Source organism: Myxocyprinus asiaticus, chromosome 38 (genome assembly GCF_019703515.2).
Source record: "Myxocyprinus asiaticus isolate MX2 ecotype Aquarium Trade chromosome 38, UBuf_Myxa_2, whole genome shotgun sequence".
NCBI lineage: Eukaryota > Metazoa > Chordata > Actinopteri > Cypriniformes > Catostomidae > Myxocyprinus > Myxocyprinus asiaticus.
Window position 1 is genome coordinate 3,295,710 of NC_059381.1, and position 15,691 is coordinate 3,311,400.

The following is a 15,691-nucleotide window of genomic DNA, read 5'->3' on the forward strand; positions in this document are numbered from 1 at the left end:
ATATCATCTGCAGCATGAAACTGAACTTTTGATCAGAAGTTTGGATTGAATGCACTTAGCTTCATAGGAAAGCTAAGTCCATGTAAGTGGACATCATGTTTATAAGCACACTGACATGCAAACAATGAACGCATTTTTTTAAAAAGCGGCATATCAAATGAAATTAGAGATGCTACTCTTTACACCCAAATGGGTTTCAATGAAATAACTTTAAGAAATTTCTTACCAGAGGCACTTTTGTTGGCGCTGCGCCCGTAGAAGCGCTTCACGGAAATCGACGTAATATTGACTTGGTGTGGCAGAGGTTTAACACTTAAATGACAGTCTAAAGTCTCGTGCACAGGAATACAGTCGGTTTAAATTGTGTTGTGTATAGAGAAGCCAAAATATAACGTCCACGCATGTGGACTCTGGGTCGCACGAGGTTAAATGACTCTTTATAACGGCAACAAACACTCAGAAAACACAAAAACAAAACATGAAATCTTGCATTATGCTAGATTTCACCAAGAAAAATTCATGCACACAAATAATGGGGTAGTTTGTTCAAGATACAGATTTATTTTCAGTTCTAAAGAATCACAAGAATGTCCCAAATTGTGGCTGGGATTTTGTGTTTTTATTGGTGGTGGTTCACACTGTAGCGACTTAATCTAACAGAAGCAAAATAAAGATCTCAGATCCGTTCACATCCACACCAGCAGTAATTCAGATTCAAATCTTAATTTCATGTAGATTAAGTGATGCATCTTCACATCAAGTGTGGAATTACTGGTCGATCTGAAACGCATCCTGAAGTCCTGGGGCTGGATTCATAAAACTATTTACTTCTTATTTTCTAACTTAAGGTATATATTATTATAAGAACTTTATCTTGAGTAGATTTTCGTGAATCCGGCGGCAGATCGCTTTTCATTAGTTCTATCAATGCAACCAGACAGCATGAGAAAACATTCGTCAATTAATTTTCACTAACCTAAACTTGCTTTTCATATAGTGTTTCTTATTGTTTTTACATAAATATGCTTCTGTTTATGTAAAAATCAAACAAAAATGTTCAAGAGTCTATTAACTTAACTAATACAACATACTACTCAATATTAAATATAAAAATACAAAAACGGCAAATTTCACAACAAGGTTGTATTCGTAAGCACTTTAGTTGAGATGAAAAATACTTTTACCGGGATTTATTAATCTTGGTTAATGATGATTTCAACATATACTTATTTTTATTTATTTTTTAAATGAAACATTGTGCATGTTCAAATTAGTTGATCGAACAATTTACATTGGAATTAACAATTACATTTTGATTATATTTAATTGTATTAAATTATTAATTGTAAATTAACAAATCAACCAAGATTCACAAACACTGTAAAAAATATTATTTCATGATTCCTTATGCATTAACTTATGTTAACAAATGCAACCTTATTGTACAGTGTAAACAAAAAAAAATCACTCCAACACAACAAATTCTGTTCCTGTTGATACCTGTGGAGTTTTACGTCACATAAAAATAAACAAACCGAAAGACAAATTGAGGAAAAGAAAAACGTGGACTCTGAGTTTGTGCTGTGTAACAGGGGCCTTCAATAATCAGTAATATCTACTCTATACACTATAAATTATATATGCAATGAGTCTTCACACAGGTATCACTTTCACTGCTGTACCTAAAAATGGGCGAACACAAATTATTACAAAAATGTGGTTTCTAAGGGAATAAACGGTTTGTATTTGTCTATACAATAATATCCATGCAATTTTCCCAATCATACACAAGTCTGAATTTACATATCAAAGCTGCTTATTTTATTACATTTAAGTAACTAAATATGTATTATTATTATTAATATAATTAGAAAACCACCTAATTTGAATATTTTTCCCCAACTGAGCAGCAAACGTAAGGAAAGAAATGTATATAATTTTTTTTTTTTGGTTTTTCCATGTGGCAACGCTCATATGAAGATTATATAAGGGTGGTAAATTAGGTACAGAGAACAAAATATAGTGGCAATAAATAAATTTAAAATAGCAAAGCGTCCTATAAAACAACCCCCAAAAATATGCATATATAACATACTGTATCACTATATAGCTGGCTGATGTGTGATTAAGTTGTGCAAAATAATTAGCTCATTAATAGTCAGTCTTAAAAAGAAAAAGTATTATAAACAAAAATCATTCCTGTTAACCTTCAGTCTATAAATGACTGGAAAGAACTGTTTTGGTTTTACATTGATTTCCCTGACCTCAAAAGTGCCCCATGACCTCATCTCCACATACAAACAAACAAAAAACATGATCAACACAAGCGTTTTAAGCTACATTAAAGCCATGAACAAAACCCCAATTTGTACCATTCCTAGAATTCAGTGCAGCCATTGGGGCGGCCGTGCGTATGTGTATGTTAGCGGAGCAGAGGCTGTTTCTCGACGTGCCCTTTGAATCGTGTGTTGAGAGCGGAAGCCCGGGAGTCATATGTCGACGATGCATGAGATATGGATGACGGAGGCACTTAAGCATCCAACCCGAAAAAAAAAAACTCCCAAAAACGACTGACGTTTGCATATATACACCCGCACACGCTCAAACACACACTCAAGACACCTGAAGACAATTCATGGTGATTCGTCCTCTGTCCTTACACACGGTACAAACAGATCTACGATGAGTCCATGCTGAACAGCTCGATGCCCTGAGAGTTCCAGTAAAGTCCGACTCCAGAGTTGAAGACCAGAGACCAGACGTACGGGATGAAGAAATCCTCCGGCTGCTCTTCCTCAACGTATTTAAACTTCAGCTCGGGGAATTTCTGCAGGGGAGAGACAGACACTGAAAACAGTCTTTAACAAACTGAGCTTAAGGTCTATTTAAAAAGAGAGTGATTTTTTGTTGTTTTGCTCTTCACACTGACCAATAAAATACAAGCTTTTAATTTAATGTGTCCAGATCCAGCATTCAAGACTTTAAACGGCTATTATTGTTGGTATCCGATTAAAAGGAACATTAAAAAAGTGATGGCGCAAAGCAGAGCGAAAAGAGATGATATCGCAAGCACTTAAATTTAGCATTAAACGTTTATTTTTGTTCAGAAACTGAAAACAGTACGAAAACATTTCTTAGAGACACCAAAAATGTGCATCATGCTCGGTGTGATACTTTTGTATTTTGCACTTTTAAACCTTGTTTATGGGACATTAGAGATGGTTGAGATTTCAGAGCAATGAGTAATAATTCAGGACTCTTTTTAGAGATTCTACAAGCAGTTTATATTGATTTTGGCATAACACTTTACAATAAGGTTGTATTTAGTTAACACAATATTTACCATGAACAAACAATGAACAATACTTTACAACACTTTCATTTTGGATTACATTAATGTCTACATATACGAATATTTTAATGCATTGAAAGTTGTAAATGTAAACATTAGTTAATGCATTATGAACTAAATGAAAATACAATGAACATTACTATACAGCCCAGGGTTTCAGACAGCCGGTAATTACTGGTTTTTGACTGTTAAAATATCCTAATGTATGACATATAGCATTAAAATTGTCGGACACAATGTCCGGTGAAAATATTAGCATGATGCATCAGCAGCCCCTTTTATTAATGCCATAGCTGTACAGTGTGACACCATGCACTGATAACAGCGCTTTGCTGCCACCAAGGTATAACTGTCCCGAAGCTTGAGGAGTCCTAATCCGCGACTATCCCGCACACTAGCATAAACAGCCTGCGTTATTCCCGTCTTGCATGTCCACAGTGAAGCTTCTCACTTCAGAATCGCATAAAAACCTTGCATTGCTCTTTTGGAGAGAAGGACACCAGGCTCATGTGAATCTCATGTTGTAGAGAAACACTGGACACATTTGACTTCACTTTGGCAGCAAAACGCTTTTGTGCTATGAAAAATCGGACGAAAATAGTCATAAAAATAAAGAGCCAAGGAAATTAGCCAAGAGAAATGTGACATAACCAAACAATTTGTTACTTTAATATTTATTTATAAATGAAAAGACATGTGGCAAATTGCTGTTTAGTTTAGTTTTGCCCCATTGTTGAATATTTGTTTTAATTAGATGCTAATACCATGACGGCAGTTTTTATTTTATTTATTTATTTATTATTTATTTTTAATTAAAAAAAAGCAGTTATAATGAACAAACGTTTATCATTCAGTTGAGTTGAATGTGTCATAATTTAGCCTGTATCGCATTATTATGCATAGTCCATCGCGTTTACATCGCAAAATAAACACCGAAATGAGATGACGAGATTTTTTCCAAATTGTCCGGCAAACTTTTTCATTCCAGGACACGTTGGCTGGCACCAAAATGTATTAGCGTAAACTCTGATACACCCTTATTAATTTTTGGTTAACATTAATTTATACATACACAAATAATTTTTTGTATTAAAAGTTGTATATGTTAACATTGTAACACTTAGGTTCCAACTTACAATAAGGTTCCATTTGTAAATGTGTTTTTTTTTTTTTCCTTTTTCACCCAATTTGGAATGCCCAATTCCCAGTGTGCTTTTTAAGTCCTTGTGGTGGCGTTGTGATTCGCCTCAATCCGGGTGGCGGAGGATGAATCCCAGTTGTCTCCTTGTCCGAGACCATCAACCCACGCATCTTATCACGTGGCTTGTTGAGCGCGTTGCCACGGAGACATAGCACGTGTGGAGGCTTCACGCCATCCACCGCGGCATCCACGCTCAACTCACCATGCGCCCCACCGAGAACAAACCACATTATAGCGACCACGAGGAGGTTACCCCATGTGATGCTAACCTCCCTAACAACCGGGCCAATTTGGTTGCTTTGGAGACTTGGCTGGAGTCACTCAGCATGCCCAAGGATTGGAACTAGTGAGCTAGCAAACTCCAGGGGTGGTAGCCAGCGTCTTTTACCACTGAGCTACCCAGGCCCCCCAATAAGGTTCCATTTGTTTACATTAGTTAATTCATCAAGTATCATGAACAAACAATTAACAAAATATTGTTTACAGCATTTATTACTCTTTGTTAATGTTAATTTATAAAAAATACTTTTCATTTGTTAGTTCATGATCACTAATGCATTAACTAATGCTAACAAATACAACCTTATATACAACTGAAGTGAATAATCATCTTGTTTTGAGTCTCTAAAACGCGGTGAATACAGCATAACCTGTCCAGGTGTGTTATCTGATTATCTGATGCCAGGTGAAGCGTTTGCAGTTTAGACGCAGGTGTAATTCCATCTACCTGTGAGGTAAATAAACTTGAGTTTGACTGATTGTATGACACACGGGAACACCTCACACGGTCCTTTTCATGTTTGAATACAACCTTCTTAACCTCTGGTAAAGCGATACGCAAGACTTCTACCTGAGATGCTAGTTTTACCATCTCCGCTGTGGTAATCAGGGTGAGAGGTGGGGTGTTTTTAACTGGAGACTGAGCCTAAGGGTTTGAGTTTCCAACAATGATCACAGATCAGGATAAACCGCAACAGTGATTGGCCACTTTTTTTTAAGCAGTCAGGGTTTCGGAAGTATTTTTTTTCCCATTCATTTTCATGTAGTTCTAAGTCCCCCCCCACCCCCCCAAAAAAAAACAACAACAACAACAGAATCACAACATTACAACATATTATTTAACAACAACAAAAAAGACCTTACCATAACAAATTAGGAAACATGTAAATCTAACGAGTCTGGTTTCTGGTATTTTTACTACATTTTCTTCCATCACTATTGCCTTTTATGTTTAAACACTACAAAATCCCATACTAACTAACGTTATGTAGGAAGATAGCTCTGTAGTTATATTCTAGGTTCAATACAAGTTAAGCTCAATCAACAGCATCTGTGGCAACATTATGCTACAGAAGCATTATCATCGCTCATGGTAGGTCTGTCTAAAAAGGTTTATGTGTTATTGCTAAAACAGATTTCTCTATCGAGAGTTTGAATTGGATTTTTACTTCCAAAACCTTACTGTTGTGATCTATTGAGTTCAAAGTTTTTAACTATCAACAGCCCAATGCTTATAGGGTTTCATGGTATAAATGACAATACAGTACCTCTAACAAACACCATGACTAATCAAGCTTTCCCATTGGACACTATCAGCTGACTTCAGGGAAGAGGGCTTTCAGAAACAGGAAGTTGTCTGTCTGTGGTAGTGGGTAACACCATTCAATCTTGGCTTTATTTTCATTACCACAGAAATCCTTTTGTAGTTCTTTTTCAGGGGAAAGAGAGTAAAAGTACTAGAAAGGGTATGAAGGAACTCCCTTCACTGGAACTATTTGGCCTGGAGCAGTTTTGCAAACAAACACTGTCATTTCAGTGTAAAGATGAAATGCTGGCGTTCAATGGTTGCTACGAATGCTTCCTTGGAAGAACTTGTCATGAGATTTGCCAAAGTTTTAGAGCTTCATTGCCTTGAAACTTTGAAAGATTTTCAAAGAGTTTTGCTTGAGACACCAAGTAAACAAGATACTCTTGATCACACCTCTATATACCACTTTGTTCTCAGAGTTACGTCCAATTTTAGATTTAACTGCCCCTAAATTAAGTCACATTAAAGGAAACTAAATGTTCTTTTCCACTTGATATGTTGGTAAGATGGCATTTCCTGTCGGCTTTTGACCAAAATAAACTGCAATGTGGACCAGACTTTGTGTGATGGTACCAATGTTATTATCATTAACAGAAACTAAAAAAATTTGCATTCACTGAAATAAAAATAAAAACTTACATGATTGGAAAACATAGAATATCATAACTTCAAAACATAAAAATGCTACTAGACAGCGGTAACAAAATACTGCCCTAAGAAATTTAAGGCTGTTAAGTTACGGAAAAGTACTGTCAGCCGGTCATTATCGCAAAATAAACCGTGTCACTGGGGTAAAGCAGAAGGGGTTTATTTTTTGATAATGACAAGCTGACTGATGATCCAGCTTATTATATGGCTAATTACCAAATTAATAATTGAACGGACATGAAATATTGATTTGAGTTTAAGTGACATTATTATGTGAGAAGAAAGAGATCGTGAAGTCTCCAGAAACAGCTGAATTCCACCGCCAGTTTGCGTCAGAGTTCTGTTGGGGTTTATATTGTAAAAATGACTGTCTGACTGCTCATTATCCAGCTTATTACACGACCACTTGATAAATAAATAAAAACATGGATATGAAAAATGTATTTGCATTGAAATTGTTATTAAGTGGGAAGAAGGAGATCGTGAAGTCTCCAGAAACAGCTGAATTCCACCGCCAGTTTGCGTCAGAGTTCTGTTGGTGTTTATATTGTAAAAATGACTGTCTGACTGCTCATTATCCAGCTTATTACACGACCACTTGATAAATAAATAAAAACATGGATATGAAAAAGGTAATTGTGTTGAAATTCTGTTATTATGTGAGAAGAAAGAGGTCAAAGTCTCCAGAAATAGCTGAATTCCACCTCAGGTTTTTCATCGCAGTTCTATTGGTAAATATAGCAAAAATAACCATCTGACTGCTCATTATCCCGCTTATTACAAGTCAAATAAATAAATAAATTGAGATGGACTATTGATTTCAGTTTAAATTATTGTATTAGCTTATTTGTAGAGATTGCAGAGTGATACAAGGTGTAGGAAAGATGACTTGCAAAACCTGGTCTGATATCACTCAATCCCGAGATGTGCGGCCATCATTCAGAAATATTAGATTGCTGGATGCCGTGATTGACTAATCAGAATTGAGTATTCCAGAGACACTTATTTCAATGATATCTGTCAAGGAGTATGAATTGTTTGGCATACTTTTCCATGAAAAAAAATACAATCTAAAATACAAGAACTAGAAAACTAGAACTAACAGACAAAGTGAAAACTAACAAAACATGTTACATTTTTTTTTTTAAAGTGACATTAGGAATAAAAAAAAAAAAGACAAATTAAAAATAAAATGGAAAACTTGAAAACTATAATAACCCTGGGTGGTTTCATCAGCTCTTTGGCTTGGAATGAAGCTTTTCAAAGTATGTTCTGAAAGACCAATTATCTTCTATGCCTACACTTTGTAAACCTTCAAAGCTCCCAAAATGTAGGACTTTCAGGAAATAGCATATATGTATGGTCAGTTTCAAAATGAAAGACGGACTACAACCAAACTACTATCAAAGGGACAGTATTCTGCTGCTTGTTTAAACAGTAGCTACAGGAATCAAGCTGTCAACACTAGCGAAACCAGATGAGCCAACACAAACCGACCCAAACCAAGATTGATCCAACACAAGAGCCTTATGATACTCTTCAAAACACATCCAGGAACCGGCCTTGCAGGGGGCCACCCCAGCCAAAACCAACAGCTGGGAGGTGCAGCATCCTTCAACAGTGATCTGACCCAACCCCAATCAACCTGAGCCGATCCACACCAATGCTCAGGTGAGCAGGAGGCCAGTCGACAGCAGGTAAGCTGCCCATCAGTGTTAATAATGCAGAAGCAGCCTATCATATTGCCCATGATTCTCATTGTGCAAGACAGGGACCGTAATGAAGCGCTTTCATATCTGAAGGGCTCAGAACTTGGCTGGACTCGCAGACTCCAGGCTTTCCTGGCTCTGCTACACTGCAGCTCTATTCACAAGCTCTAAAGGTCTGTCTGTTCCTTTCAGACGCCACGACTCACACGGATCCGGTCTGTCGCATGAGAGAGGACACGGAGCGACTCGCGTGATCAGAGACGGAGAGGTCGAAAGGTCAAAGACTTTCAGAATGGTTCATTGAAATTTTTTTTAGAAGTTTAGTCAATTCAAAGACTCTTTACTTCTATGTAATTTTTTTAATGCTTTATATGTGCTTCAAAATATTAACAAAAAAATTGAGCTGTCGAAAATTAATGCATGAAATTAATTTTGGATGAAGTATCATTACGTGGACCATGTCAGTGCTAAAAACAAAACAAGACGTTCTCTGCAAGTGCTCTCATGCGGAGTTCAAAGAGGCAAATGTAGCTTCACGACAGCTGTAGCAAAGTAAATAGCCACTATTAATACTGTGGAGGATGAGAGTTTAAGAGATTTAATGCCAACTGCAATGAAAATGCAAACTACAGGGTACTACTTGTTTCAATTAGTTAACCTTCCACTTAGACTTTGGGAAACTTTTAATGTTACTTGAATTTGAGGGCATGGGTAGCTCAGCAAGTAAAGACGCCGACTACCACACCTGGAGTCGCAAGTTCGAATCCAGGGCATGCTGAGTGACTCCAGTCAGGCTTCCTAAGCAACCAATTGGCCCAGTTGCTAGGGAGGGTAGAGTCACATTGGGTTAACCTCCTCGTGGTCGCTATAATGTGGTTCTCGCTCTCGGTGAGGTGCGTGGTGAATTGTGCGTGGATGCCGCGGAGAATTGCGTGAAGCCTCCACATGCGCTAGGTCTCCACGGTAATGCACTCAACAAGCCACGTAATAGGGGCCTGGGTAGCTCAGTGGTAAAATACGCTGGCTACCACCCCTGGAGTTCGCTAGTTCGCTAGTTCGAATCCCAGGGCATGCCGAGTGACTCCAGCCAGGTCTCCTAAGCAACCAAATTGGCCCGGTTGCTAGGGAGGGTAGAGTCAAATTTGGTAACCTCCTTGTGGTCACTATAATGTGGTTCGTTCTTGGTGGGGTGCATGGTGAGTTGAGCATGGTTGCCACGGTGGATGGCGTGAAGCCTCCACACGCGCTATGTCTCCGTGGCAACCCGCTCAACAAGCCACGTGATAAGATGCGCGGGTTGACGGTCTCCGACGCGGAGGCAACTGGGATTCGTCCTCCGCTACCTGAGGCGAATCACTACGTGACCACGAGGACTTAAAAGCGCATTGGGAATTGGGCATTCCACATTGGGAGAAAAAGGGGAAGAATCCACAAAAAAAAAAACAACAAGCCACGTAATAAGATGCACGGATTGATGGTCTCAAGACGCGGTGGCAACTGAGATTTGCCCTCTCAGCATAAAGTGACCATAAAGTGACCAGGTGCATATTAAGCAACAAAAAGTTCCAAAAAGCATAGCAAGAGATATGACTCGTGTGCTATATTATATGTCTACAAAAGTCATACAATTAGTGTTGTCATTGAGTATTAATGGAATAGTAAAATAAAATAGGGATAATATTTCCTTTAAGGCTTTAAAAATGTAGAAAGTACTGCAGAGGAGTAGAGTGACAATAAAAATAATATTTCAAAATATTTCCAAATATTACCATGCCTATTTTTGGTCTACTTTAGTCTTGGTCAACTTTACATTTGCACTGTTGTTTTTGGAACACAGCCAATAGAATATTATACTACATTATATCATATTATATTATTTTTGCATAATATTGCTCGGAGTTCATTTGGAGCACTCACATAATGCAATAACAGTGAAAAATGCAACGCTCATGGAATTTCTAGATTCACTTAAAATTCCCTTAGACAGTAAAATGTTATTGAAATCAAATAACAGTGGTTAGATCAGATAAAAGTGATTAGGTGATTGTGATAATTGTGACAGGCCTACATACAATAGCTTTGTGTGTGGAACAGACTGAACTATAGTTTAGCTCTTTAAAGGAACAGTTCAACCATAAATTAAAATTCTGTCAATTTATTCACCCTCATGTTGTTCCAAACCTGTATGACTTTAATTTGTTCGGTAACGCATCGGTAATTTGTCCGATGATGTTCGGCAGAATGTTAGCCTCAGTCACCATTCACTTTCATTGCATCTTTTTTTCTAGATATTAAAAGTGAATGGTGACTGAGGCTGTCATACCTCCTGACATCTCCTTTTGTGTTCCATGGCAAAAAGAAAGTCATACAGATTAAAAATGACACGAGTAAGTAAAGGATGAAAAGATTTTGGGTGAACTATTCCGTTACGGAAACAAAACCTATGGTGGTTTCCATATCAGAATATGTTTAAGGCCCACCGAGAGTTGCTGTAAACCCAGAACACGGCTATTAAAACTGTAAGATGTTCTCTTAACTGAAGTCCTGCTTGAAACACACACACACACACACACAGACACGGCCCCCCTGTGGGGCAACAGTGTTTCCTGGGAAGAGAAGGGCCAGACAGTGGCCGAGCAGAATTGGCTCATGGTTGGCTGGACTCCAAGGTCAGCCCAGTACACACACACAAAACACGGCTCTGGTTTGTGCCAGTCCGAGCCCCAGAGCAAAACTCAGTTCACTTGTATCATGCTCTGTTATGTCTGTTCTCACACACAGACACACACACAGGAAATGAACACAGATCATTTTATTTAAAGCCCAAAGTATACTTCGGCTGTCCAAGTGTCTGATCAATAGAGAAAAACTTATTTTGCCCAGGTCTTAAAACGGGAACAAAAATCGTACCTAGTAAAAAAAATAAAAAAATAATAATAATAAAAAATAAAAAAATGCATTAAAAGTTTCACTACACAAAAACACACAATCCATCTACTATAAACAACACAGTTTCATGACAACTCATAATAATTAGTCCAAGATAGAAAAAATCATAAGACTTTTGTATCTGCATGATTTTATGCACTGCTGCCACATGATTGGCTAATTGTTGGTGTCAGACAGGCTGGTTTGAGTATTTCTGTAACTGCTGATCTTCTGGGATTTTCACACACAACAGAATTCTCTAGAATTTACTCCGAATGCTGCCAAAAACAAAAAACATCCAGTGAGTGTCAGTTCTGTTGATGAGAGAGGTCATCAGAGAATGGCCAGACTCTGTACAATTGTGGTGAGAAGAATATAATCTCAGAATGCTATTCTGAGATGCGGGTTGGCGCTGTTTTGGCGGCAGGAGGGGGACCTACACAATATTAGGCAGGTGGTTTTAATGTTGAGGTTGATCGGTGTATTCAGGAAGATTCTCTTAAAACTGTTCTTCGACCAAGACAAAAAAAAAAAAAACTGATCGTAGAAGACGTATAGCACCCCTAGTGGCAATACTAAAACTACTTACTTTGCGCTTTAAAATGACGGAAGTGCACTCACTGCTAAACCGCGCATCTGGATAGCTGCACAACTATAATGCTAAATGTAACACGAAAATGTTCACAAATGAAATGTAAAACAAAATTTGGTTTAATTCGCTTTCTGCATGCGGAACTAGCACAACATTAATTGTACTAGGCAAACAGTGATGAGCTTTGCGAATAAGGCGCAATACATAATTAGCCTTATTTACATTGAAAGGAGGCATGTTTGGGCTGAAAAGAATAATGCTGACTTAATTTATATCTTCAAGACACAATGCAGTTTCAGTGAATGCAAGGGCGCAGATTTGGCTTCAACACTGGGGAGGTTGCAGAGTGAAGCATTTACACATATTTTCATTGATCATGGTATAAATAATGGAGGGCTTCTACATGCTTGTTTTGATTATTGGGGGTTACCTTCCCACTATCCCCACCAGAATCTATGCTCCTGAGTGAATGGATGCTTCTCACATTTCTGGGTTTAGAACGCAGAAGTAAACTATATTAGGTTGGACTTCTATAGAGGTGAATGGTAGAGCATAGCAAATATTATTTGTGTGTTCCCATTTGCTCCAACAGCAATAGAAAACACCACTATTACATTTCCACGACTTTCCAAATGAGAAAAAAAAAAGAGAGCAAGATGCCAAATTTAGTGTCACTCCCTCAGCAGCATTAAATCAATGCCAGGGTAATATATCACAAAAATAATGTGATAAATATACACTGAATAATAATAAAGAAAAAAAGAAAGTTTTCTAGATTCATAAATTATGCTGCTAAATTAGGTGGAAATGCATCATCACAGTCTGAGTCTTTTAGTGCCAGGTTAAAGTGGATAGCAGGTCATTTGTGAAAAAGGTGCAATTTTGGTCTAATTGTTTAGAGAATTCGCCCCATAAGTGAAAGTGTGTTTAAAGTCAGTGCTGTTACACTGTTTTCACCCTCCCTTATAGGAGCCACAAAGTCTCTGTCTTATCACTACACACACACACACTACAGCATGCTGGCCAAACAACAAATTCCACTGCCCCGTCACTGTCCACGTCATACACTGCGTTCTCTGTTCCTATTCAACACACAAAGAGAGCAAAAGAAAGAAAAATGACAGAGAGAATGGGGAAAAAAAGGTAGTGCTCTGGGCAGACAGACAGACTGGCTGGCCCTTGATGCCTTCTTTGTGTGTGTGTTATAATAAGGGCGTTTTGTACCAGGGATGAGGGTAGGGAACATCCCTCGAGCACACAGTTGCTCTCTTGGGACTGTGATTCTGATAAGCATTGCCCACTGCATGCTAATGTGCTAGTCTGTATGTCTAGACAAGAAATTTCCAGTCGCAGTTATGGGGACGCCCAAGTCACACAAACACACACAGATAAATAGAGAATGTATGAATACACAAGCACTTACACACAAAGGGCAGATGACTATAGAACTCTAAGGGGAGACCATCCAAAAGACAGATTGAATCCACCGAAATGACACATCTCTAGCAGAGGAAAATAGTATAGGAAGAGACAGGTCACTGGTATACTTATGAATGGAAGAGATCGTACTAGGGCAGGGTGATATGTATAAAATATTCTATCGATAATCGCCTTAAAAAATATCGTGATATCCAATTATATTGCCAACCCCCCTAAATAAATGAAATTTATTTATTGAAGCTTAAGATATTTCTAAATTGAATTTGCACTTTAAATGAAATGAAAAAAAGCAATTAAAATAACAAAATTATCAAATAATCTTACATAACTAGCCTCCCCAAATCCAAACATTTGCCACCATGCAAGTATTTGTCTACGATAGCAGGTGGGAAATTACTAATAGCCCAAAAATGAAGAACTAGTGACAATTATAAAATGTAAAGATAATCATAATAATTAAAATATAAATAAAACATTACTTATAGAAAGTTCAACACAACCCACATAATTTCTACTTTCAAAACGGCTAAAACTGTTTGTTACTTCACTTAGTCTGTGCTTAAACGAATAGAAAACCCCAGTTTTCATATTAGGTGTAAGCCTAATAAATTCTCGTGTTCCCAAAATAATGTTGGCAAATGTGTGTTCTTATTTGTGAATTTGTGTTTGTATTGTGTCTTGTTAATACAGTTAATGCTGCCTAAAGAAAATAAAATAGAACTAAATTTTAGGTTCAAGGTGAATGTGATCTTGTATTATTTTATGATTTAATAACGTTTGTCTCCGTTTCTTTAATACAAAGATATATTTGAGCAAACCTGCAGAGTTGCGTTCACAATGCATGTTAAGCGCGAACTTAACTCACAGCACCTCCTGAGATGGTCTGAGCTATTTTGCAGCATTCTCACACATGACGCTATTCTTGCAAACAGTTTTCAGATGAATGAAACAGAGAAGAGTGATAACTCTTTACATGCACATGTTCCACGAGACGCTGCCGCTGCACGCCTCTGAACCTTTCTTTTGTCTGTTCTTAAAAAAATAATAAAGGGTGTTTCTTAAAGCGTGTGTCTTTTTGTTTAACAACATTTCTTGACATGTTTTACTCAGAGACGTCTTACAGGTCGCTCACCACTGTTGCGGGCAGATGAGCAAACTTACCCGCTCATGAAATACCTACATTTGGACGAGGAGCTTGCAAATAAGGAGCTGGATTCAGCCTTGTCGCATTTCGTGGATGGTGGGTGCAAATTCCACACCCTGGGCTACTGTTTAATATGTCTGGCGACTTCCCAGATCCATGGTTTTGCCATTTACCGATTTGTCCGTCATCGTCTGTCAATGAGGGTTGTAATCGGCATCGGGAGATTTGTAAGACATTGTCAATATCTGATTACATCGTCCTATCGCCCAGCCCTAAACTGTACCGTTAAATATGGTGGCTCTAGTAAAGGAAATTCCACCTAACAGTTAAAGGAATATTCTGGGTTCAATAAGTTAAGCTTAACCGACAGCCTTTGTCGCATTATGTTGATTACCACAACTTGTCCCTCATTTATTTAAAAATTGTGATTACAGTAAGGAACTTACAATGGTAGTGAATCAGGGCATTCGATAAACAATAAAATACACATGGTTTCAAAAGTATAGCCACGAGATGTAAACAATATATGCGTTAACATGATTTTAGTGTGATAAATTCACTTAAAGGGTTTACTGGCATTGCATTGTCATGATTTAAACAACTTTACAGCTCAAATAATACACAAGTTTTAACAGAAGAATTAATGTAAGTGCTTTTATAAAATTATAAGATCCACATTTCTGTCATTAAACCCTCTAAAAATTGGCCCATTCACTTCCATTGTAAGTGCCTCACTCACTTAAATTTTTGCTTCTTTTAAAGAAAAGCAGGGATGAGTCAAAATTAATTTTGGTAATCAACATTATGCTACAAATGCTGTAGATTGAGCTTAATTTAAATCTGGAACATTCCTATTAAAAAACAGCCAATTACCTTTTTGACAGAGACATCGCCTGTCAGTTTTCATCGAGAACGTGCATGCATATCCACATTTGTAATGTTGTGATTCAACTCGGAGCTGGTTGGTTTAGTTCATGGCTTAAAACTCTTATGAAGGAGTTTTTGAAATCCCCATGTAAAAAAATGAACGGGAAAATACTTGCGAAAAAAGAGGGCGGGCACTGTTGCTCTGTATAGACAGTAAAGCTC

At 37.6% G+C, this 15,691-nt stretch overlaps 1 protein-coding gene across 2 annotated transcripts in view; it reads right to left on the reverse strand.

Moving 5' to 3' along the window:
- Positions 1-469: 469 nt before the first annotated feature.
- LOC127429243 (dymeclin-like) overlaps positions 470-15,691 on the reverse strand; it is an 88,215-nt gene continuing 72,993 nt past the window's right edge. The window contains exon 17 of one of the 2 annotated variants that reach the window (XM_051678164.1): positions 470-2,827. In XM_051678164.1, the coding sequence (XP_051534124.1) occupies positions 2,678-2,827 (150 nt within the window). In that variant the 3' untranslated portion in view covers positions 470-2,677. Of the gene's footprint in view, positions 2,848-15,691 lie in introns of both variants that reach the window. The other variant, XM_051678165.1, reaches the window with a different exon arrangement.